General features: G+C 36.3%; 1 protein-coding gene across 19 annotated transcripts in view; it reads left to right on the top strand.

Moving 5' to 3' along the window:
* The window catches only part of GALNT13 (polypeptide N-acetylgalactosaminyltransferase 13), a 556,330-nt gene that overhangs the window by 523,094 nt on the left and 13,558 nt on the right, over window positions 1-19,678 (top strand). For 17 of the 19 annotated variants that reach the window (XM_081577989.1, XM_081577987.1, XM_081577982.1 and 14 more), the window contains one exon: window positions 18,292-18,426. The exons of the other annotated variants lie outside the window; for them this stretch is intronic. In XM_081577989.1, coding sequence (XP_081434115.1) covers window positions 18,292-18,426 — 135 coding nt within the window. The remainder of the gene's footprint in view (window positions 1-18,291; window positions 18,427-19,678) is intronic. 19 annotated transcript variants of the gene reach the window in all.

The raw sequence follows: 19,678 nt of genomic DNA, 5'->3' as shown, positions 1-19,678 counted from the left end.
ACATAAATATTGAATTATATCCTTTTCCATTAATAGTTTCTGCGTAAGTCTTAAAACTGTTTTTTTAAACCTCAATTCAAGAACTGAGCAATCAAAAAGTAACATTTTCTTAATCCAAAAAATTATACTTATTTTTGTATTAATATTAAAGAAACATCTATTAAATTTGGAGTTGATTAAAACTTGGAGGAACTTAAACTGATGATCTTATTTTACCTAGTTTTGCCTATCCAGAGTGTTTCCTGGCATAGAAATAAATGTCAAATCTGTTGTGTTCAATTCTCTTCTTTCCCTGGTAGGAGTTACTCAAAGATTATGAGATTGTTTTCTTAATATTCTCAAAAAAATGAGCACTAATATTATCTATTTCTTAGATAAAGCTTTTCTTATAAATGTTGTACAGTCTAATTTTATGTATTTCTACTTAATGATAGTTAATAACATCTATCACATATGACACTTTTTTAAAAGCTATCTAAAAATTGACAATACAAGTCAATGTAGAAAGAACTTTTACTGTCTTACTGTAATATGTTTAAAATTAATACCTGAAATTCTTCATTCCTTTAACTAAGCAACAACTTTGGCTCCAAGCCTTCTAGCTGTAAGCACAACACTGGTTATATGAGTCATTGGGTCAATAATATAAAAATAGATCAGCATCCAAAAGGTTCAATTATTTCTGGTGTTGAGATGATAAAAATGTCTACCCTGATTCTGGAGAGACACTGGACTAAACTTGGAGCAGACAACTGTCTTTAGGAAGGCATATATGGAAATGACGCTGGGTGTCAAAGTATGTCTGTGCACACAGAAGGACAAAGAAATAATCTATTAATCAATTAAAGTGTATCATATCAGCTTATGCTTTAAGGTGCTTAAAATTAAATTTCTATAAATTTTAAATATTAAAATGCTTTAAGATCTTTGGGAGAATTCACATAAATTTCTATATTTTATTAATGACATTTACAGAATATTTTGAAAAGCATCCTTTAAAAAGTGAACTATCACACATTTTCATAAAGTAAAAAGTTTAATACTACTATAGTCGTACAAAATACACACATACAAAAAAAATACACACATACATATATACTTCTCTTATGGCATACCACCAGTACAACTTTTCTTACTGACAAGGGTATACTGAAAGGTTTTAGTTGAAAAAACCTACTGAAAAAAAAAAATATTTTGCTACTAGCAGTATCAGTCTGCTACATCAGTCCACTATGCATTTCTTCTGAAGCTCCTGTTACTTAGAGATGGACTACAGACTTTCTGCTAACTTCACAAGATAGGTTTATCTCCTTTAAACAATTTAGTTCCAGCAGAACCTTTCTCCTCTGTACTTTTTTCCAATCTTCTGAACCTCATCCCTTTCTCTATTTTCTCTTCAAATGTTTTTTATCCTGTCTTATGCCTAATTCTTGACTTAACACCCTTGTCTTAATCATTAACGTGAGCTTCCTTGCACAAGTCATTGAAATTTTAGTTTATTTACTAAAAAATGTAATGGATTAAATGCATGAATCTACTATATATATGAAGAATATTAAGGTCCTTTAAATGATCCCCTCTTCTCCCTCAAAGAGTGTACATGCCTACATTTTACTTAAGATAAAAGTAATTATTTTAAATTACCATTTGAAGCAATTTGTAATAGATAAAATAATTTTATCATGGCTTACTCTAGTAGAAAAGGCCACTTTATTAGTTTCTAAGTAAGGTAAATAATGTCTGTAGTTTCTAAATTAACAGTGTTGGCCAGTTTCATATTCACCAGAAGAACATATACTCAAGATTATTTGCTTTCTTATACCTAAGATATTCTTTATCTTACTGTATTTTCCAATTATATCCTAGTTAATCAAATCTTACAGTATTGGAACAAAGTAATGGGTAAGGGTATTTCCAGGGTTATTTTTTTCTTCTATCAAATACGAAAACATTTTTTCTGGGGAAAGAAAAGATAATACAAGCTTAGATGACATAAAACTGGATGAGAAATTTATGTTCAAATATCTGACTAATCAATGCAAGGAAGACAAAGTTTAGGAAAAGGGAAAAAAGTCGACAAATGTGCAAGTGAAATAAAATATCCAGTAATATATTATCAAGTATAATAGCACCAAGATTTTTAAGGCATTCTTTACTTCAGTTCAGTTCAGTCGCTCAGTCATGTTTGACTCTTTGCGACCCCATGAACCGCAGCACGCCAGGCCTCCGTGTCCATCACCAACTCCCGGAGTTTACCCAAACTCATGTCCATCGAGTGGGTGATGCCATCCAGCCATCTCATCCTCTGTCATCCCCTTCTCCTCCTGCCTTCAATCTTTCCAGCATCAGGGTCTTTTCAAATGAGTCAGTTCTTTGCATCAGGTGGCCAAAGTATTGGAGTTTCAGCTTCAACATCAGTCCTTCCAATGAACACCCAGGACTGATCTCCCCTAGGATGGACTGGATGGATATCCTTGCAGTCCAAGGGACTCTCAAGAGTCTTCTCCAACACCACAGTTCAAAACCATCAATACTTCTGTGCTCAGCTTTCTTCACAGTCCAACTCTCACATCCATACATGACTACTGGAAAAACCATAGCCTTTACTAGATGGACCTTTGTTGGTAAAGTAATGTCTCTGCCTTTCAATATGCTATCTAGGTTGGTCATAACTTTCCTTCCAAGGAGTAAGAGTTTTTTAATTTCATGGCTGCAATCACCATCTGCAGTGATTTTGGAGCCCAGAAAAATAAACTCTGACACTGTTTCCCCATCTATTTGCCATGAAGTGATGCGACCGGATGCCATGATCTTAGTTTTCTGAATGTTGAGCTTTAAGCCAACTTTTTCACTCTCCTCTCTCACTTTCATCAAGAGGCTCTTTAGTTCTTCTTCACTTTCTGCCATAAGGATGGTGTCATCTGCATATCTGAGGTTATTGATATTTCTCCCGGCAACCTTGATTCCAGCTTGTGCTTCTCCCAGCCCAGCGTTTCTCATGATGTACTCTGCATATAAGTTAAATAAGCAGGGTGACAATATACAGCCTTGACATACTCCTTTTCTTATTTGGAACCAGTCTGTTGTTCCATGTCCAGTTCTAACTGTTGCTTCCTGACCTGCATACAGGTTTCTGAAGAGGCAGGTCAGGTGGTCTGGTATTCCCATCTCTTTCAGAATTTTCCACAGTTTATTGAGATCCCCATAGTCAAAGGCTTTGGCATATTCAATAAAGCAAAAATAAATGTTTTTCTGGAACTCTCTTTCTTTTTTGATGATCCAGCGGATGTTGGCAATTTGATCTCTGGTTCCTCTGCCTTTTCTAAAACCAGCTTGAACATCTGGAAGTTCACGGTTCTTTGCTTAATACTCACCAATATTTAAAGGCATTCTTTGCTTAATATTCATGAATTTTTAAAAGAAGTCATCATATGTAAGGTTTTATTGCATACAACTCAAAGAGGTTAATCAAATGCAAGCTTATAAACTTATAGGGCTGAAAAGAAAATGTTTTAAATATTTCATTTGTTCATGATTAACTATGTATCCCATATATATTTTCCCTTGTTGTTAGAAATGCATATATAACAATAGTGACAGGATAGCAACAAAATATCTTCCACATTTTAATGGCATTAATTATTGGCCTCAATAATATAATGGTCCCAATATATATTCTTTGTTTCAAATAAAAAGCAATTACATCTGAGATATCATGGAATTGTCATCACTTTTCTCTATAAATTATGAAGAACAAATATTTCTAATTTTTATTAAATATTTCTCCTAGTTAACAATCTAATCTCATCTTTAGAAACTATTTTTTTTACATCTATGGAAGTATACCAATATTTCTCCTTTGCATGAAATAATTTTTTTCTTCATTTTTCTAGGATTAACTGCATCTTACACGAAATTGAAGTATATATCATCAGTACAAGCTGGTTTAGTTATTAGTATTATTTAAGCTCTTCATGAGGATTCCCAGGTGGTGCTAGTGGTAAAGAACCTGCCTGCCAATGCAGGAGATTTGAGACCTCGGTTCAATCCTTGGGTTGGGAATATCCCCTGGAGGAGAACATGGCAACCCACTCCAGTATTCTTGCATGGAGAATTCCATGGACAGAAGAGACTGGCAGGCTACAGTCCATAGGGTTGCATGCAGTCAGACATGACTGAAGCAATTTAGCATGCACACATGCAGGATGGAACTTGAGCAGGAAATAAACTTTCATTGTTAAAAGCATCTGAAATTTTTTCAGATTTTTTACTACTTTTTCATAGTAGTAAAACCTGAGGAATGCAGTCTAATAAAAGAGAAAAATAAACTGTTAAAGAGATAACAATTACACCAATTAAAATACTATGTAGTTATACTGCATTTGGTTTCTTTGGTTAATCTGATTTACAAGAAAATGTTTGAGAATCAACGGAAAATAATGTGACTACATCAAGGCTTCATAACAATAGCTGTCCAATATATAACTAGGTAATAATCGTTCTCTGTTCGGCAGTGCCACCTGTACTCTCAAAGCAGAAGCTAGAGTTTAAACTTTTTAAGAAAAATGTGATATCTGTATTTTTTAATTATATTTATATTTTTATGTAGGTGGACTGTCTCTTATCTCTCTATATATATTAATATATGTGTGTGTATATATGTATGTAAAATTCTGTTTAAATCTACTTCCACTTTTCAATGAGATTAAATATAAATAAGTAAATAGGCACACAATCCCAACCCTCAATACCAAAGGGAATATAAAAAAATGATTCTTGAAACAAAGAAGATTTGTACTGTTATACAGAAAGCATTCAGAGAAAAAAAGATCTGATAAGAACATGGGTGAGTCTAAAAGGCTTCACAAAGCTGTCAGGGAGCACAGAGAATGGAGTGTGTGCAAGGACAGCAAGGATACTGGCCTTAATGGAGTCGAAGGCCTGGACAAGGCAGAGTGGAAAATTAAGTTTTATAAGTAGTAGAGCTAAGGTCGTAAGAGAATGTAAATGTCAAGCAAGGAAATTTCGACTTGAGGGGACAAAAAGTCCTTCAAACTGCAAAGGTTGCCAAAGGATAGCTTGTAACCTATTTCTAATACAACCTCATGAAATACTTGCACGTGCACCTTTGTTATTAAAAATGGCATGGTGAATGTGGCCAAAATGAAAAGGGCTTTTTTTTCTTGTTATTTAGTACCAAGAATAATTTCATCACAAGCAGGGCCACACTGTAGAACTTTTTGTCAGTTCATTTATTTTATTATGTTGTAAAAGGACTTGATCCAATACTGAGCAGGAAGCTATATGTGGTATGCAGAGAAATGGTACCTTTTCATTAAAGGAAAAAAGGCTTTGGTAGGTTACCATGGAAACAACCTAGAGTCTATTCCAATTTCTAGTAAAGAATCCTAGTCTTCTAATGAAAACCTACCAGATATATTTCTACTCTCTCTCTCTCTCTCTAGTTGCTAACTTTCTAAATAGATTTTGAGGTGTTTTTTTTTTAATTATTATTTAAAAGAAGTAAAATGTGTTTATCTGGCTGAGATATGCAGAAATTGTTTGAGAGACACTTCCCCCTGCCTTCTCCAAAAACACAGCAGCCTGCCAATTCAGAGGTGCATTGCCTGGCTGTTGTAACACCAAAGAAGGATCAAAGTGGTATCTGGATGTCGCAAGGACCAATGTTCAATTCACATCTTACATGCTGATGAGACCAAGTGCCATTTCTAACTGGTGGAAATTATCACATTACAGTTTGCCACTACAGAGATCTTCTGTTCATTCAGTGAGTGAAACAAGTAGCCCATAAGCTGGATACATTTTTTACTATGAGAATCTTAATGCATTACATATAAATCTAATTTAAAGACATGGCCGTGATTTTAGACTGAGGTTTTTAGAGACTTGTTAATATTGATCTCTAAGATCTCCTATAAAGAGTTCCAAATAGTTTGTGTAGACAATCCCTGCTCCAGAATATGGGATTTATCTCTCCTCCCTAGTTGTGTGCAAGTTGTGCTTAATGTCTTGCTTTTAAAGAGTAGAGTACGGAAGGGGTTGGTGCTGAATTTCCAGTGCAGAAACCTGCATATGCTACCTTGGGTTAGTAATCAAGGTTCTGTGCTGTGAGTCATGTTAATACCAAGAACGCTTGATAAGATCTGAGGAGAATGGCATTTCACTTGTGATCTTCCCCAAAAAATCTATAACCCCAATCTAATCATGAGGTGAACATTAGACCAAACTGAACTGAGGTGGACTCCACAAAATACCTAACTAGTGCTCCTCATAACTGTCAGTCATCAAATAGGTTAAAGTCTCAGCAGCCGTCAGAGCTGGCTAAGGAGATATGATGACAACATGTAATGTGGTATCCTGGATTGGGTGCTGGAAAAATGAGCATAGCATCATATGGTAACTTTAAGGAAAATTCTGTGAAAGCTGAATAAAGTTTGGAGTTTAATTTTTAAAATATCCCAGAAGCAAAATGTTAGCTATGTGGAAAGAACATGGGGTATGTGAGGTCTGATAGACCACAGTTCAAAGACATGCTCTCCCACTTGCAAAATGAATGACTTGGAATTTGGATAACCTTTTCAAACCTCATATTCCTTATTTGAAAAAGTGAAATTATAATACTAACCCTGAAAAATTATTATAGAAATGTATAATTTATAATATCTGCTATATCATATTTATGTGTCTTTACGCTTAGTTGCTCAGTCGTGTCAGACTCTTTGCTATCCCGTGGACTGTAGCCCACCAGGCTCCTCCGTCCATGGAATTTTCCAGGCAAGAATACTGGAGTGGGTGGCCATTTCCTACTCCACGGGATCTTCCTGACCAGGGATCGAGTCTGCGTCTTCTGCACTGGAAGGCAGATTCTTTCCCAGTGCGCTAGGTAGAAGCCCATATCATACTTAATATACTAATATTTAAAATGACTGCTATCTTGCCACATACATGGCACGTTATCCTGAAATGTCTGCTTTCCCTCCTTCCACCTGCTTCTAGGCTGACATTCAAAAGGCCCGAATCTGTCCCCCTGCCTGATAGTTTTCTCTGCCAGAGGCTGCTCTGCCCACTTTGTCACACCTAGGGAATTAATCAACTCTACTCCCTGGAAGTACACCTCAGGCAAAAGCGGAGGGCAGGTGGTATAATTATCTCAGCTTCTTCACTCTTCCAGGGAACTGAATCTGAGGCTTGTTTTATCTGGTTGCCTGAGTTTCCCAACAGGATTAAGTTCCAGCTACCTATAGCAATAATTTGTAATGTACCCTTTATTGGCTGCTTTGCCTTCCCTGCATTCCAACTGATATTTCTTGGGATCATCTACATAATAAATTACTTGCACTAGAATCCTTGTTCAACATCAGCTTCTGGAGAAAGCCAAACTACATCTTAGTTTAGCCAAACTGATCTTAGTTGGTAGCAATGATGAACTGTCATAAGTAGGATTTCTTTAAGCTTAAAACCACCTAGAAAAATTCAGTATTATTTGATTCAGTGCAAATGTTCTGGTAATAATATGGAGGGGAATTTTTTCTTTTTAATTATGTCTAATTTAAACTAAAGATAGTTTTACCTGTGCAGTAAGAAGCAGTTATAGCAGATATACAATAAAATTATCTTTGTGCTATCTTAAGGACATTATAATTTGCCTTTTGAGATGTTTTAATATGCTTAATAATTTTTCTCTAATTATATGCCACATACCAGAGTTATAGGAAGTATCTAAATAATACAATGTATGTGAAAAGGCCTTGAAATTATATAAAATATCAGTAAAAATGTATTCATAGATGATATCACAAAATCCCTTATCATTAATTTGGGGCTAATAAAACAAATACTAAAATGAATATATAATCTCTCTCTATATATATGTGTGTGTGTGTGTCATGTGAATGACATATTATTGCTGCCACGTTTATTTACATTCACAGGCATAAATGAATACGAACCTGAAAGACTAGCTATCTTGATGCTCCACCGTTCCAACTAGTGATAAAGTCATAAAGGCAAAGTGAAGTGAAAGTCGCTCAGTTGTGTCCAACTCTTTGCAACCCCATGGACTAAACAGTCCATGGAATTTTCTAGGCCAGAATACCAGAGTGGGAAGTCTTTCCCTTCTCCAGTGGATCTTTCCAACCCAGGGATCGAACTCAGGTCTCCCACATTGCAGGCAGATTCTTTACCCACTGAGCCACAAGGGAAGCCCAAGAATACTGGAGTGGGTAGCCTATCCCTTCTCCAACGGATCTTCTCAACCCAGGAATTAAACTGGGGTCTCCTGCATTGCGGGTGGATTCTTTTACCATCTGAGCTATCAGGGAAGCCCTCAGAAAGGCAAAGTATGTATTAAACTACCCATAACTGATGAATATCCCATCCAAGAATTCACTTTACTTACTTTGCGATTTATATACATGAAAGCTAGTTCTTCAGGGGAAAAAAAAAAATTAAGGAATAATTCAATGGGGAAGAACATAGGAAAGAGTATCATCAAGAGACAGCTAATTTGTTACAGAAAATACAATGAGAACACCAAGAATAGAGTTCAAGTAGGTAGGAACAGTGGAGAAAACTCTTAAAGAAATCTTGGCTCTCACCTGTATGTCTGTATATCAAATTCAAAGTTTCATGAAGGGCCTGTATGATTCGGAGAAAGCCTGAAACCTTTAACATTCTCAAAAGTATTAGCTGAATAAATAGATGGATGAATTACTGAATGAATAAATAATACGGACATAGCACAGGAGAAAAGCGTTCCGCATGGTGATAGTAATTTAGTTTTTTCATGTATCTCCTTTACCCTGATGGTCACTCTCTTCATATTCTATTGTTGCATAACAAATTACTACATATTAAGTGGGTTACAACAACATAAAAGTATTACCTCACAGTGCCATAGGACAGAAATTCAGGTGCAGCATGGCTGGGTTCTCTGATGAGGGTCTCAAAGGACTGAACTGAAGGTGCTGGCCAGAGCAGGGATCTTACTGGAGGCTCCAGTTCCTCTTCCAAGATTCCTGGTAATTGGCGGATTTCAGTTCCTTGAAGTTAGAGTTCTGATATGTCATCTTTGTCAGGCTGCAAAGACAAAGTCTTATGTAATATGAAGTGACTTTCCTATCATAATCACAGTCTCACTGACATTTAAGGAAAGGGTGTTATACAGGGCATGTACACCATGGGACAAGAGTCTACCATGCTGCTGCTAAGTCGCTTCAGTTGTGTCAGACTCTGTGCGACCCCACAGATGGCAGCCCACCAGGCTCCCCCGTCCCTGGGATTCTCCAGGCAAGAACACTGGAGTGGGTTGCCAATTCCTTCTCCAATGCATGAAAGTGAAAAGTGAAAGTGAAGTCGCTCAGTCGTGTCCAACTCTTAGCGACCCCGTGGACCGCAGCCTACCAGGCTCCTCCGTCCATGGGATTTTCCAGGCAAGAGTACTGGAGTGGGTTGCCAGTGCCTAGAAAACAGTATCTGCACTTCAAGTATCATCTATTGAAGTATCTTTTGGAAGGATTTCTGTTAGGCTTAAATTTGCAATTTATATTCAATATTACAATAATAGAATATGAGTAAACATTTGGATAATATCTGAGTATAGAATCCTGATTGTAGATGTCCTTTAAAACCCTTCAAGGCAGAGTAAAGTACTAAACATACATAAACTTTAACACCAGGAAACAATGAAGTGGAAAGAAAACAGAAACATCAGTCACATTTTCTTATTGTATTAGTGCATTCTGTTTATTATATTACCTTAATCTCTTGCTCTGTTTTCCATAGAGTGGACTAGAGAACTCTAAAGACAAATTGCTTTCATTTATTCAGCAAGTAATTACTGGACAGATACTCTTTTCTTAGAATTGTTTCCACAGGTATTCAAAATATATCTCTAGTATTACTATTGGGAAAGCAAGGTTTGAAAAATAAAGATGAGACAAATGTAATCAAATGTAGATAATATGCCTGGATTTTGCACAGATAAAAACTAATACTGAGCTATCACTTGGGTTTAGTACTGTATTTAGAGTTTAGATGAATTACTTCACTCAACCTCTGAAAAAGCCCAAGAAATATCCCTTTTTTATCCCTTTTTCCAGATAAGGAAGCTAAGATTTTGTCAAAGTTTCACAGTAATTCTTTGTTGTTGTTGTTCAGCTGCTCAGTCCTGTCCAACTCTTTGCTACCCCATGGTCTGCAGAACACCAAGCTTCCCTGTTATTCACCACATACCGGAGTTTGCGTAAAACTACGTCCTTTTAGTTGATGATGCCATCCAACCATCTTGTACTCTGTCGTCCCCTTCTCTTCCTGCCTTCCATCTTTCCCAGCATCAGGGTCTTTGCTAATGAGTCAGTTCTGCACATCAGGTGGCCAAAGTGTTGGAGCTTCAGCATCAGTCCTTCCAATGAATATTCAGGGTTGATTTCCTTAGGACTGACTGATTTGATCTTGCAGTCCAAGGGACTCCCGAGAGTCTTCTCCAACACCACAATTCAAAAGCGTCAATTCTTCAGTGCTTAGCTTTCTTTATGGTCCAACTCTCACATCCATGACTACTGGAAAGACCATAGCTTTGCCTATATGGACCTTTGTCAGCAAAGCAACAATGTTTCTGCTTTTTAATATGCTGTCTAGGTTTGTCATAGTTTTTCTTCCAAGGAGCAAGCATCTTTTAATTTCATGGCTGCAGTCACCATCCACAGTGATTTTGGAACCCAAGAAAATAAAGTCTGCCACTGTTTCCATTTTTTTCCTCATCTATTTGCCACAAAGTGATGGGACCAGATGCCATGATCTTAGTTTTTTAAATGTTGAGTTTTGAGCCAGATTTATCACTTTCCTCTTTCACCTTCATCAAGAGATCTTTCACTTGATGTGAAAAGTTCCTCTTCACTCTGCCATAAGGGTGGTATCATCAGCATATTTGAGGTTATTGATATTTCTCCCAGCAATCTTGAATCCAGCTTGTGATTCATCCAGCCCAGCATTTTGCATGATGTACACTGCCTGTAAGTTAAATAAGCCAATTGACAATATACAGCATTGATGTACTCTTTTCTCAATTTGGAACCAGTCTGTTGTTCCATGTCCGGTTCTAAATGTTGTTGCTTGACCAGCATACAAGTTTCTCAGGAGGCAGCTAAGGTGGTCTGGTATTCCCATCTCTTTAAGAATTCTCCACAGTTTGTTGTGATCCACAGTCAAAGTCGATAGTGTAGTCAGTGAAACAGATGTAGGTATTTTTCTGGAATTCTCTTGCTTTTTCTATGATCCAACGGATGTTGGCAATTTGATCTCTGGTTCCTCTGCCTTTTCTAAATCCATCTTATAAATCTGCAAGTTTTCAGTTCACGTACTGTTGATGTGTAACTTGAAGGATTTTGAGCATTATCTTTCTGGCATGTGAAATGAGTACAACTGTGTGGTAGTTTGAACATTCTTTGGCATTGCCCTTCTTTGCATTGGAATGAAAACTGACCTTTTCTAGTCCTGTGGCCACTGCTGAGTTTTCCAGATTTGTTGGTACATTTGAGTGCAGCACTTTAATAGCATCATCTTTTAGGGTTTGAAATAGCTCAGCTGGAATTCCCTCACCTTTACTATCTTTGTTTGTAGTAATGCTTTCTAAGGCCCACTTGACTTTGCATTCCTGGATGTCTAGCTCTAGGTGAGTGACCACACCATACTGGTTATCTGGGTCATTAAGATATTTTTTGTATAGTTCTTCTTTCTATTCTTGCCACTTCTGCTTCAGTTCGGTTCATACCATCTCTGTCCTTTATTGTGTCCATCTTTGCATGAAATGTTCCCTTGGTATGTCTAATTTTCTTGAAGAATATGGAGGAAGGTCAAACTCAGGTCTTTGTCATTTTCCAAAGCCCATGGTGTTATACTGTCCTCCTACATTAAGAAAGTGAAGAATGTACTAAGATTTTAAGGAGGTGGTCTTTTCCTGGAAAAGTGGAATGGGTAGTCTAACAATACAATCAGCACATACCAGGTCAGGAATGGAAGAATGAGGTGACTTGCTGAGCATAAATAAGCAACTATCAAATTGTTATATACAGTTATACTGAAGTCAAAGGGGAAAGAGTTAAGCCTTCAGAAGTGATATTGAGGAGAGACTGGTAATGCTGAACTTTAGATACACACCCACCTCATGTTTTTAACAATAGTCTTTTAGAGCATTAAAACTGTCAAAGACTGTAGATATCATGTAGGCATGTAAGATAAGAGTACACAGTTAGAAGCTACCTACATCTCCTTAACCTCCTCTATACAAATCACTGGGCTAACAGGGTATAAATAGAATTTGAATTTAAGACAGAAAAATCTTTCATCTGAAAGCAAAAGTCTCTGCTTGGCATCTCCATTGATAAATTCAATTCCACCTATGCATTTTCCATGCTAGTATCAGGAAGATGAGACTTACAGTAAGAGAGAACATGTTAAAAAATAAACCACACTGCTAGGGACTTCCCAGGTAGTCCAGTGCTTTGCCTTACACTGCAAGGGATGTGACTCGATCCTGGTTGGGAAGCTAAGATCCCATATGCCTCACAGCCAAAAAACAAACAAAAACAAACCATAAAACAACCGAACCAATAATGTAGCAAATTCAATCAAGACTTTAAAATGGATCACATCAAAATATCTTAAACATACACACATTGCTAAGTGTTGAAGTTTTATTGCTAAACAATTTTCTTTTGTTATTTCCCGGGATACATTTTTACAGAATGGGGGGGTGGGTGGGAACTATCTTTACTTTTCTATAATTTGCCCTTCTGGATGGCTGTTAACAGATTCCTCAAATCTTCTGTATTTCAAATACCTAAATAGATTCCCAGAGGCCCCAAAGCCCTAAAATTGGTATGTAAAGGGCAGTATAGTCAAGTGAAAGAATAGCAGCAATAAGCTTGGAGTCCAGAGAGACCTCTGTCACTAAGAAGCTTTAGCAAATTGTGCAAACCCTGTAACTTTACTGACTTCCTGTGTGTGTATGTGTTCAGTCACTCAGTTGTGTTCAACTCTTTGTGACCCCATGGACTGTAGCCCATCAGGCTCCTCTGTCCATGGAGATTCTCCAGGCAAGAATACTGGAGTCGGTTGCCATGACCTCTTCCAGGGGATCTTCCCAATCCAGGGGTCAAACTTAGGTCTCCTGCATTGCAGGCAGATTCTTTACTGACTGAGCCACCAGGGAAGCCCAAGAATACTGGAGTGGGTAGCCTATGCCTTCTCCAGGTGATCTTCCCAACCCAGGAATCGAGCCATGATCTCCTTCATCGCAGACGGATTCTTTACCAGCTGAGCTATCAGGGAAGCTCCTTATTGGACCTCAGTTTCTTCATATAGAAAGTGAAGCAGTTAGCATAGTGTGACAGAGTCTCTTTAAACTGTGAACGTTTATAGTAAATGTTGTCCTGAGGAACTCATCAGGAAGAGTATTTTATAAATTCAAAACTAAATCTAGGGAAATCACAACCAGTATATTTAATAAATCTGAATCAAATACACATGTGAGCCTTTTGATAAACATATTTTTTGGCCAAATGTTTCTTTATCTAAAGACTAAGGGAAAGAAACCATATGTCAAGATAGAGCCAGCAGAGGGCGTTTAGTCCCCAAACCTCCTGCCGAAGAAGTGGCCCAGGTCCCAGTAACACAGAACCTAGTGTCCTTGGTTTGCAACTTGGACTGCTGCTCCACAAGGTTCTGTGAAAGGCTGCATATGCTATTTGCAGTCTTTCAAAGGGATAAGGAAATGAGTAGTTTTAAAGAAGTAGCTATACAACATTAGGGTTTTAGGCAAGATACAATTTAAAAAATTTATATATATATATATAGACATTCTTTCCATTGCGTGAACTAAAACTAATTTACTGCAGACTATTTTAGGCAGTTCTTACACAATCCTTAAAAAAATGTTTAAATGTTGTTATAATTTTAGATATTTGAAGAATCATAAAATGCCTTTGATCATACTTTCCAAAAAGAACAATCCAGAACAAACTGCATGCATGTGTGATATAATGGAAAAGTTTACCTTTTCTGGAAAAATATTAAGATTAAAAGGAACAGAGAATGGACTTTGCTATCATCTTTTATATGTTCGGAGTTATTTCTAAACTCATTTGAGTGCATCAATTCAAAGACAGAAATCAATCTAACCTCAATAAAATATACATAAAAGCAAGAAAATCATCTAGTCACAGTAAAGAACCACTTTACAAAGATAATATTTAAGTAGAAAAATGATTATGAAAATGCTCTCATACTTTTTGAAAGTATAACTGGATCTTACAATTTTAAGCCTAGACATCAAGATACAATAGATTTGAAACCTAAAATCTAACTTTCCTATCCAAAATTTGCAATGACAATTTGGAAAACTAATCCCATTACTTTTAAAGACTTCCCCCAGCATTAAGAATAAAAGGAAGTGTATCAGTTTCCTCAAACTGCTATAGCAAACCATCACAAACTAGATGGCTTACAGAACAAAAATTCACTGATTCACAATGTTCAAGCCTGGAAATCTGAAATCAAGGTGCCAGAAGGGGCATATTCTTTCTGAAACCTGTAAGGGAGAATCATTCCTTGCTGTTTCTAACTTGCAGTGTTTGCCAGCAATTGCAGTGGCGTGTACATGCATAAGTTAATTATTTTTTCAATTGCAAAGTCCAAAGAAAGATAATTTATCATGCAGGGTCAGATAGTATTCTACAGATATATTTCTTAATTGTAATGTAAATTACATATCTATTAATTGACCAAAATGAATCAAAATTAGAATCAAGGAACAAAGAGTGTTTTGCAGATTTCTCTCTAGAACTTTCAATAAAATTTCCAAACTATCATGAGAGACCCGAGGAGAATTGTTCCTCAGGCTGTGATTATGCTCATTATGCAAAATTCATGGTGAATATGGATGCTTTGGTGTTTCCATTTACATTACCATCTGTATACAACTAAAATAAAGCAGCTTCAAAGTGGAAAATTATCCTTCACATTGAAATAATCCTGTAGTGGGCAAAAGATATTTCTCTAGAAATTACACTCTAGAAATGTCTACTACCAGACTCATTTATTTAATTAAATATGTTTGTAACTATAGTAAAAATACTAATCATATTTGGGAAAGATACAAATACTTCTCATGTGTTTTTCATTTCTTCTTTTACTCATTTTCCCATGAAAAGGATAAACATTAAAAAGTATACACATATACATGACACTTCAAAGATAGGAAATTTTTTTCTGAATTTAATACATAAAATCTATAATATAATTTATATTGTTCAAGTAAATGAACTGTATATATGTCCCAAGTTTTTATATTGTTAACAGAATGTATAACCTTTTTGAAAATTTTCCTTTTAAGATGTTGGCTTATTTAAGAGGGTACTTGGGTTCCATCACTGACTTTGCATCTTCCTCTTATCAGTACTTGTGACTTTCCTAGAAGCCCTGAGTAGCAGTTCTGTAGAGGTAACCATTTCAAGACTAACTTAGTCAACTTACAGACTGCTGCTGCTGCTAAGTCGCGTCAGTCGTGTCCGACTCTGTGCGACCCCACAGACGGCAGCCCACCAGGCTCCCCCGTCCCTGGGATTTTCCAGGCAAAAGTACTGGAGTGGGTTGCCATTGCCTTCTCCAGGATATGAAAGTGAAAAGTGAAAGTGGAGTTGCTCAGTCGAGTCCGACTCAGTGACCCCATGGACTGCAGCCAGCCAGGCTCCTCCGTCCATGGGATTTTCCAGGCAAGAGTACTGGAGTGGGGTGCCATTGCCTTCTCCCAACTTACAGACTAGGACTCAGTTTGTAAGTGATCTGTAGAGCTGACTTCCTTAGATTTCATCACGTTGCTTTGGGAAATGAAAAGACCTTGAAATGAACTTCCTCCTCACACTCCCTCTTTGCAAAGAACAAATAAATACCCACAGAATCCTGAAACATGCTTATCATAACAGAATAAAACTTTTATAATTATGTACTTAATAACCCTCATGAAACTTTAATAATCAATGTTATAATAGTTCACACTAGGAACAAAATAATAGACATTATTATAATATCAGTTTCAATTAGCTAACAATGAATCTACCATCTGCCTTGACATTTCTTAGATATTTTGAGAAGAATTATAGTCAAGCCCTGCCAAAACCACGTGAGAAACATAAACACAGACTCTGCCTTTACAGAAATCTCTAGAGTTAATTCTACAACCTTCAGAAATCCACTGACAATACTTAATAAAATATATGTGATATACAGGAAAATGTATGTGATGTGAAGTCCATGGGGTCACGCAGAGTTGGACACGATTTGGCAACTAAACACATACATATATGTGATGTACTTGTGTTATGGAAAGGAAATTGATGAAAAAATCATTGTCTCTAGACTTAGGGAATTGGTTATATGGTAGTGGGAACAAGGACTGCCCTTTATGGCACTCCATATAGTTTACAAACTTTATTGAGCCTGTTGTATAAGCTTTCTAAGGCAAATACAGTGCAGGAAAACAAATGCCAACAAATAATAAGGTATAGGTAACACTGTCTAACACCACACACAAAATTAAACTTAAAATGGATTAAACACCGAAATGTAAAACTGGGTACTATAAAACTCTAGAGGAAAACGTAGGCGGAGTACATAAATCACAGCAATATCTTTTCGAATCCACAAACAAATGGGACCCAGTTAAACACTTTTGCACATCAAAGGAAATCATAAAACAAAAAGACAACCTACAGAATGGGAGAAAATATTTGTATACGATGAGACTAACAAGAGATTAATTTCTAAAATATGTAAACAGTTCTTATAGCTCAATATCAAAAAAACAATCCAATCAAAAAATGGGCAGAAGATCTAAATAGACATTTCTCCAAAGAAGACATTCACATGGCCAAAGAGCACATGAAAAGATGCTCAACATAATCATGAGACAAATGCAAATCAAAACTACAATGAGGTATCTATCACCTTACGCTAGTCAGAATGGCCATCATCAAAAACTTGAAAAGTTTTTGAAAAGTAAGTGCTGGAGAGAGGGTGGAGAAAAAGGAACCCTCAAACACTGTTGATAGGAATGTAAATGGATACTGCCACTATGGAGAACAGTATGGAAGTTCCTTTAAAACCTAAAAGTAGAGCTATCACATGATCCAGCAGTCCCACTCCTGGACACATATCCAGAAAAGATGAAAACTCTAGTTGGAAAAGATACATGTACCCCAATGTTCACTGCAGCACTATTTGCAACAGCCAAGACTTGGAAGCAGCCTAAATGTCCATTGACAGAGGAATGGATAAAGAGGATGCAGTATGTGAATATATACAGAGGAATATTACTCAGCCATAAAAAAGAATAAAATAATGTCATTTGCAGCAACATGGATGGACCTAGAGATCATCATACTAAGTGAAGTAAGTCAGACAAAAGTGCAAGTCCCTCAGTCCTGTCTGACTCTTTGTGATCCATGGACTATACACAGTCCATGGAATTCTCCAGGCCAGAATACCGGAGTGGGTAGCCTTTCCTTCCTCCGGGGGATCTTCCCAACCCAGGAATCGAATCCAGGTCTCCTGCATTGCAGGTGGATTCTTCCCAGCTGAGCCACAAAGGAAGCCAGGCAAACAATTAACATATAATCACTTATATGTGGAATTTAAAACATGATACAAATGACCAAAACAAAAACAGACTCACAGACATAGAAAACAAACTTGTAGTTAACAAAGGCGAAAGAGATGGGGTGGGGAGGGATAAATTAGGAGTCTGGGTTAACATATACACTACTATATACAAAAGAGATAAGCAACACAGACCTACTGTATAATCCAGGGAATAATACTCAATAGGTCATAACCTATAATGCGAAAGAATACACACATACACACACACATATCACTGTGCTATACACCTGAAACTAACACAACATTGTAAATCAACTATTCAATTTTACAAAAATAAAAGGAAAAAAATAAAACAAGTTAGAATTACAAAAATAACAATAATAGTTTGTTAAACTGAGAGTTCATAAAAACCTTAGAAAGCACGTGACATGGTACCTATTTTGTATTTGAGGAAAAGAACACAGAGAGATGAACTAGCTTTCTCAAGGTCACATAGCAGAGATCATTTGAAAACACAAGTTTATATGATATGAAAGCTTCCACAGATAAATCTGCTATATTGCAACATTTTATAAAAGAAGATATTATTTTATTAGCTGCCTTTTATATTTGCAGGTATTTTCATATACTGCTGACAAAGAAATCCGAACCGATGACTTGTGCTTAGATGTTTCTAGACTCAATGGACCTGTAATCATGTTAAAATGCCACCATATGAGAGGAAATCAGTTATGGGAGTATGATGCTGAGGTATAGTATTTTCTTAACTTCTTATTTAATGCTAGACTCAATCATGTATTTCAAATATTGATCCTTCAAGCTAACTTTCTCTGCATTGAAAGAACTGCACTTTCAAGCACTCATGCTCACAGCTGAAAAATTAGGATGGTATATCACACAAATAAGTTTTTACAAAACTACACCATTAGTATAAAATATGAATGAGGAAAATAGCCATTTTTATGTGCTTAAAATTTGTTATCACCACAAACATGCTCAACATAAATTAGATAATGGATGGGCCATGCCCCTCTAAGAGGTTTGTGTATCCTCTATGAAGATGTGCATACAGGACAATATCAATATTTTCAAATGTTAACTTTTACACTCCTGTAATCTGTGATATTTATGCTTCTCAACTTAAAGGAAAAAGAAAATGCTACAAGATTAGCATTAATACTCTTTGTATTAGTGAATATTTGCAGAATTCAATGAATAGGAGTATCTTTACAATATAGCACATTTTTATAATAGAAGAGAAGGACAAAAAACAATAAAATTACTGTTGGGAATTTATAGCCAGGCAGTGTGTAAAAACCAGATCAACCATCAGATGGAGCTAATAAAAAAGAAATATTTTCCTCTGCATAAGGAAGCTGGAATGGAAATAGCTGCGTTTCTTTCAGTTCTCTTTGCTTAGTAAAATGAACTGGTTATCTCTGCTACATTTCCACATCATCAAATGGTTGGCGACTTATTTAAAGATAAGTAAATTTTATTCTTACAAGATAAATAATACAACAGAGGTGAACAAATTTCATAAAGGCAGTGTTCTATGCAAGCCTGTACTACTCTGCAGGAGTAACATTTTAAAAAGCAAACTACAGAGTTGTTGGTATTGTTGATATTTTAACAAGGTCTTCTTTTTAAATACTTTTTGAATGACAATTTAATTTGCAAGATGTTGTGGTTTCTTAAGTGGAATATCAGGAAAACACTGAATTCTAACGTGATTTGAAACTAGTTATGTAGGTTTGATATTAGGCTTTAAAATTTATACAAAATTACCAAGCTCCTTAGACATCAAATATTTTTCTTCTGGGACATTATTAAAGACAGGCACCTTGAATCCTTTTAATATTTCACCAGTGTGTTCTATTTGGATTCTTCTGTCTTCTGAATACCTTATTCATCTTCTCTGTCTGACCACAAAGTTTTTCTCTTCAACTGTTACCATCCATCATGAACCTTTAAGATTGGATGGGGATGGATGGTATCTACT

Source organism: Giraffa tippelskirchi, chromosome 3 (assembly GCF_054371585.1).
Source record: "Giraffa tippelskirchi isolate mGirTip1 chromosome 3, T2T-mGirTip1v1.2.pri, whole genome shotgun sequence".
In the NCBI taxonomy this organism is placed as follows: domain Eukaryota; kingdom Metazoa; phylum Chordata; class Mammalia; order Artiodactyla; family Giraffidae; genus Giraffa; species Giraffa tippelskirchi.
Note: the sequence above shows the minus strand (reverse complement) of the source record. Positions and strands in the feature narration are given on the sequence as shown.